Source organism: Primulina huaijiensis, chromosome 16 (assembly GCF_012295235.1).
Source record: "Primulina huaijiensis isolate GDHJ02 chromosome 16, ASM1229523v2, whole genome shotgun sequence".
In the NCBI taxonomy this organism is placed as follows: domain Eukaryota; kingdom Viridiplantae; phylum Streptophyta; class Magnoliopsida; order Lamiales; family Gesneriaceae; genus Primulina; species Primulina huaijiensis.
This window is the reverse complement of record NC_133321.1, coordinates 12,583,529-12,590,137: the sequence shown is the minus strand read 5'-3', so window position 1 is coordinate 12,590,137 and position 6,609 is coordinate 12,583,529. Positions and strand designations below refer to the sequence as shown.

At 36.2% G+C, this 6,609-nt stretch overlaps 1 protein-coding gene across 1 annotated transcript; it reads right to left on the bottom strand.

Annotated features, from left to right (window-relative positions):
- Nucleotides 1-4: 4 nt before the first annotated feature.
- LOC140961902 (aldehyde dehydrogenase 22A1) lies at nucleotides 5-6,327 on the bottom strand. Its single transcript, XM_073420679.1, has 15 exons — nucleotides 5,999-6,327; nucleotides 5,552-5,595; nucleotides 4,999-5,091; nucleotides 4,690-4,817; nucleotides 4,083-4,205; nucleotides 3,320-3,473; nucleotides 2,651-2,754; nucleotides 2,498-2,576; nucleotides 2,275-2,370; nucleotides 2,026-2,163; nucleotides 1,117-1,332; nucleotides 850-1,041; nucleotides 579-722; nucleotides 141-331; nucleotides 5-50 (listed from the first exon to the last, which is right to left on the bottom strand). The coding sequence occupies exons 1-14, from the start codon at nucleotides 6,108-6,110 to the stop codon at nucleotides 182-184; spliced, it is 1,773 nt and encodes a 590-aa protein (XP_073276780.1). The 5' UTR covers nucleotides 6,111-6,327; the 3' UTR covers nucleotides 5-50; nucleotides 141-181.
- Between the last annotated feature and the right edge of the window lie 282 nt (nucleotides 6,328-6,609).

Here is a 6,609-nt window from a genome sequence, read left to right as displayed (position 1 = left end):
AATAAAATCTTTCAATGATCAAACATTACAAGTCTGCGATCTCACTCCAGCTGTTACATTTTACACCAATTCTACATCAGAAAGTATCCAAAAACCCATAAAAACCCAGCAGGCATTTTCCATAAAAAAAAGAGACTTACAGGAAGACCTTGAGAAATTTTCAGTTATGTCCATCTGCACACTAGTCCCGTTTTTTGCCCTTCTTAGGAGTGTTCTCCGAAATAATCTTCAGAACATCCACCAATGCTCGTACACGCTCCCATATGTTTAAGCCATACAAAGCCTCTACAAGTGATTCCTGAAATCCGAAGCCATTCTCCGAAATGGGATACTGCATATAGGAGAGACGAATTTATGCAGATGGGAAAAACTCATAAACCGTAAATAGAAGACCATATTTTTAATCACAATAAAGACACCCTGTCTCCTACTCATGCTCTTGCATATTCTGATATTCATATCTTTAAAATAGGCTGAAAAAATCATCGTGACTTTTCAAGAATTTTATTATCAGTTAATTGTTGAACTTCTTAATGTCCAGCATTCAATGTCTAGAGAAATAAGGTTTTGAAACCAACCTGGATCGGCTTAGGAATCTTTGTTTTAATAAACGGCCACCATCTGTCCTCGACTACGGATTTAACAAGACAACAAGCTCTCAAACCTTCAACACCAGCAAATCTCCCAAATCCACTGTCTTTTACACCACCAAATGGAAGGGACTGCAAGAAATTGAAAGATAATTATGTGAAACTGATACAAATAGTTATAAAAGAAATTCTAAAAAATTGTAAATCTGGAAAGAAAATAATAAGTTAAAACTACTATGCTTTTAGCACGAATGCTTACCTGACACATGTAGTTTGATGCAAAATCATTAATTGCAGCTATACCACAATGTAACTGGGAAGCTATCGCTTTCGCACGGCGTTGACTGCCAGAAAACACGGCACATCCAAGCCCGTACTTTGAATCATTTGCAAGCTTCACAGCCTCTTCATCAGAGCTAAATTTCATTATTGGCAATATGGGTCCAAAAGCCTGTTTGAATAAATAATCAAGAACAAATTAGTACAGGCTTCAACTTTATCACAGTGAACAAATTATATGAATTACCTCCTCTTGCATCAATTTCATCGTGTGGTTGACATTAACAATTACAGTAGGAGGGAAATATTGGTCCACAGCACCTTCACCAATATGTCCTACGCTTCCTCTACCAACAATTTCCGCTCCTTTGTCGAGGGCATCATTTACCAGACTCTGGAGCTTTTCAGAATGCTCTTGAATGCATATCGCTCCCATGTCATATTTTCCAAGAAGTGGCGGGCCCTGTACAATAAATCCACTAGGAAGATAAATTTGATCGATTAAGATAATGACTGAAAGGTGATGGCATATAAAGCCACATATGTGCATTAGTATACCTTCAGTCCAAAAAATATGAAGATCATAGCTAAGATTACACAGCACAGATGCCACATCAAATTCCAATCTGAACTGAGAGACATATCATAAATGATGAATGTTGGGCCACATGCTTGGAATATCAATATTCTTAAGAGTGGCCCTCAACAATTTCTTTTGTTAATTTTTTCCCACTCACATACCCAAACATTATTTCCCATACTGAACTAGGTTGACCACAGCAATCAGCAACTTTCAGATTGTCTGCACTAATATGAAGTAATGAAAATGGACTACTTAATAATTCAGACTCTTCCTCGACAATTCTACTTAATAATTTTACAACTACGGCTGCCAGAAAAGATATACAACATCCATAAACAGCACTCTGTTTTCCCCACTCAGTAATTATCTGACCCTTCCGTGGCAGCATTTTGGTTCCACAAAAATTAAAGCATGACATTTGATGTTTGTTGACTACACAATAAAGGTAAGTAGATGCATAAATCACTCAATGTGGACTCTTGGGCAACTCCGTATTGCTAGCTAGCCCAGAGCAAAGGAAATCCACCAATTTATTAGAGGTCAAATCACAGAGAGTAAACTCAGAATACTTACAGCAGTAACAGACTTCACAATTTTTACAACTTCAGCAACAAATGATGAATAAATGTCTTTGTGAACATAAAACCTCTCAGCTCCAGCACAATTCTGCCCACTTGATTGCAGAGCTCCTCTCGCAGCAATTTGAGCAACCTATAGTTTAATAATTAATTAGACATTTGTGAGTGAGATGTATAATTTGAGACATTCCAGACAATTGTAGACATCAATCCAATACAAGCCTGTGAGAACAATATGCCATACATGTGGCACATCAACATCTTCACAGACAATGAAGGCATCCTTCCCACCAAGCTCAAGGGTAACTGGTATCAATGTGTCTGCAGCATTCCTCATAATCTGCATTAATAGAGGAGCCAAAAATTTTAAATATAGTAGTTTTATGCAAGGCATTAAAGCTAAATGCATTGAAGTAACTTATCTAAGTATTTACACGACAATCTCTAAGCTCAAGATAGAATCTGACCATTTTACCCACACCCGGTGATCCAACAAAGATAATTTTGTCCACTGAAGTCACTAGGGCTTCTCCTGTCTCTGCAAAACTGTAAGGAACTTAAAATTCATGTGAAAGTAATCATGTTATCCCATTATAGAACCATAAAGCATAAAAGCATACCCAGTTATAACTTCAACTAGATTTTCTGGAGCTCCAATGGCAGCAAGAGCGGCTTGGATTATCCGTAAATAGAAACACCCTGACCAACTTGCATGCTCTGAAACCTGCAGAAGCAGTCATCCTGATCCTTTTAACAGGCATAGATGATGATATTTATATGCATACATCTAAATATTCATGTCTCTTCTTGCAATTAGTCTGATTTCCGCATACATATAATTCATTCCACGGATGCAGTAGGGCGTAGGCCCAGTCGGACCAACCGTCATGATTTCGAAAAATAAAAAAAGTTAGAATCCGTGGTTTATGAATCCGTGATTCTAACTTTTTCAGTTTTAAATAATTTCACGTAAATCAGTCAAAATGTAGATCGGTTCACACGAAAATTAAAAAAAGAACATAAAATTCAAGAACGCTAACCTCTAATTTAGCCTTAAATCTGAAGTTTGGAACCCGGATTGTTATAAAAACATAATCATCTGGTTTTTGCCAAATTTTAATGAACATTTTTTTCTATAATATATCATTAAAAAACCTTAAGTAACTGTGGTAGCAGATTCCAGAAAAGTATCTGAGCTATGCATCACATGTATATATTCTGAAAGCAGAATTGAACATTGAGGTACTTGATACTATATCCTGTTGAGATTGTTTACTTTGATAGAGCACCTTAATCACAATGCTGTTCCCTGAGAAGACTGCTGCCAACATGGGATTAAAAATGTTGTGAAATGGATAGTTCCATGAAACAATAGCTCCAATAACTCCAAGGGGATGAAACTCCACTTTAGCTGTTTTATGAAGCATTGATCTTCCACATGACCTACACAGGAGGTACTATCAATTTCAGTGGCCACCTTGAAAAGCACTTAAGGAACTTGCAAACCAGACAATCTCAAGTACAATAAAAAATATTAATCAATTAATAAAGATTGCTGCATCTAATAAATAAGTGGAACTTAGAAAATGAAACTATTGTTTCACTAATTCTTTCCTGGGATGTGGTCGAAGCTGCACAATTATACTCTCGGTCCACCAACATTTGTTTTTCATTTCCAAAGTTCCACTTATTCATAAGATGCGGTTGGACTGAGAGTATAATTGTGCAGCTCTAACGACATCCCAAAAAAAGATTGTGATAATTCTAGTTCCATTTTAGTGAAAATTAAGATGAGTGGAACTGTAAAGCATCTAAATTTTAGACTCCAGTTTGAAACCTGGACTCAAAATATGAAATCATGTACAAAATTAACGAAAATAATCGTGCATCAATAAATTTCAAGCAGTGCAGAACATGAAGTTCCAGCTGAGCACTCTAAGCAACCTAGCGCCATATGGCACCAAAATACCTACGTTAAAGATCAAATACTTATGTTTTAAATAAACAACAAATTCAGATCAATGGAAAGCCACAAACGTATGGAAGAAGTACCTGTGTTCGGTCTTTAGCCATTTTTCACCTTCTGAAAGAAGCCAAGTAATCTTCTCACATGTTGTCATAATTTCTCCCAAAGAAGCATCTACCATGGTCTTGCCAGTATCACGTGAAGAAACTCTAATAGAATTCGTAAGTGTAAATAAAGTATGCTAAACAAATGCATTATACAAATACAAATAGGAATGATAGTTATGGTATAAACTAATAAAATTGTTACTTGCATTAGAAGAGAGGTGAAATGAGAAGCAGTCAAAAAAAGTGACTGAAAAATGAGAGCTATTCAAAGGTTCTCGGTTCTCCTGTTACTGAGATACAAATTAAAACTGGGAATCAGCACAGGCAACATGTTCTACTCGAATGAAACCACGTGTGCACATATTTTTTAAGAATATAGTTATCCATTCAATTTACCATCTCCGGCTAAGCCAAAAGATGCCTAAATTAGGCTTCAAAAAAGATGCCTAGATTAGGAAGTTGTCCGACTTCTCACAATACCTTTCATTTCTCACTTCGGTATGTTCATGCTGATTGTAACTTCCAATTGAATTTTCTTTACATGTGCAAGACTGATAAGTGCATACCTAAAGTATGGATAACTTACTCGCATATAACCGCTTGGTGCTCAATGATATATTTCAGAAGTATCCTTAGAAATTGGCGTCTTTGCTTGAAGCTACTCTTTGCCCATATCTTTTGAGCATTCCTTGCCTGTGCAACACGCTCCTTAACCTAAGCATTATACTTCAGCAATCAGTTTCAGTCAAAATTGGCCGTCGCGTGTTCGAAAGATAAAACTCTTTTTATGTCCCAAATATCAATTCAGTATTTTAGTAGGAACAAACAGGATAAGTAAAGAAGGTGTCTGGAATGTATCCAAGTTACACAATCTACTAGAGACAATAAATCTAACCTCGTCAGACTTCAATGCAGGGAAGAAGCCTAGGTATTTCATTGTTGCAGGTTCATAGCATTGGACTTTATCTGTTTGTCTTCTCGAAGGTATCTGCATCAAGTTCCAAATTGTGACACAAGAAACCAGATATTTTAATGCTCGCCATCATATCATCAACAAAGTACTCAAATACATAAGCACTGCATGAGCTTCAATAAACAGCAAATCATTCTAGTACAGGCACACAGTAAAATTTTCAAACTGCACAATCGAGTCGGAAATCATTCCGCGTTGATGTTGATTTCATGTTATGAGATTGTAAATGTTTAAACAATTTATGGCAATAAGTAATCTCCAATAGAAATTCTAAAACTTCACAGGTATTTGTGCAATTCTTGAATAGTTTCGGATTCCATATCCAAAAGATTCAATCAGTTACGGGTGCCCACACAATTGGGAGAGCTTTAAATTTGTGTAAGATAACTTGTCCAAACTTAATCACTTAACATGAGATTTGTTTTTCTTTTTCTTTTTTTTTAAGAAAAAAAAGAAGATAGAATAAAAAACTTACATAGATGAAGCTATTTTCCTTTGTCTGATTGCCATCGTCCAACACTGCCATCACCAAAAAAAAAATTCATAACTTGAAATAAAGCAAACTCCATATCTGTGGCATCAGGACAAAATCTTCAGTTCAACGATTCAAAGTAATAGCTACATACAATTAACATTCGCAATCTACAGACGCCACCCTTGCTTACTAAAACAAAGCTGGAACGAAAATCAGCCCAAATTCATTAATGAATCTATGTCTGTGCATTTTTGGTTCCTAGGCATATACACAACGCACACTCTTACACTCTCCAACATTCGAACAAAAAAGAAGAAAACTCCGAAAGCACTGAAAACAAACAAGTATTCCCGAGAGACGCGCACACGAGGAGAAACTTACACCGAAAAGATTCAAACATTAAAGGAACAGAAACACACGAATCTGTAGCTCGGGAGACAGACTAACCATCGGAGGCGTCGACATCGATGGAAGGCACATTGGAGGGAATGAGCATGAGAAGAAACTTGCAGATCGCATATGCTGCTGCAAAAACAAAAATCGGCAACCAAAATGCCATCGTTTCGAATCAATTCAGGTACTGAATCTTCAGAATTAAACCCTAATACAATAAGATAACAATTTTTCCTCGCATTTCAGCAGCGAAAGGGGAACCGATGCTCAGCTGCTGGCTCAGTACTTGGCGTTAACTGCCAGTGCGTGTTTGTGTGTGTTGGAATTTTGAAAAGCGAAAGGGAAACTAATATTGATGTGTGTGGTTATTCCTCCGTGAATCTTTAAAACCCAACGCCTCACTTAAATTTACATTAAATATCTCTCAAATAAATTAAGTGTTTGCTATTCCTGAGCCAAAACAAAGTGTATTTGTGCTCTTACTCACGTGTATTTTCTCAGATAAAAATGATATAAAAATAAAAAAATATGACACTAAGGGCCCGTTTGGTATCAAAAGTTTTTTGATTAAAAAAATGTTTTTTTAAGTAAAAGTTGTGTTAATATTGTGTTTGGATGAATAAATAAAAAGCACTTTTTAAATTAATAAATGTGTTTGGATACAT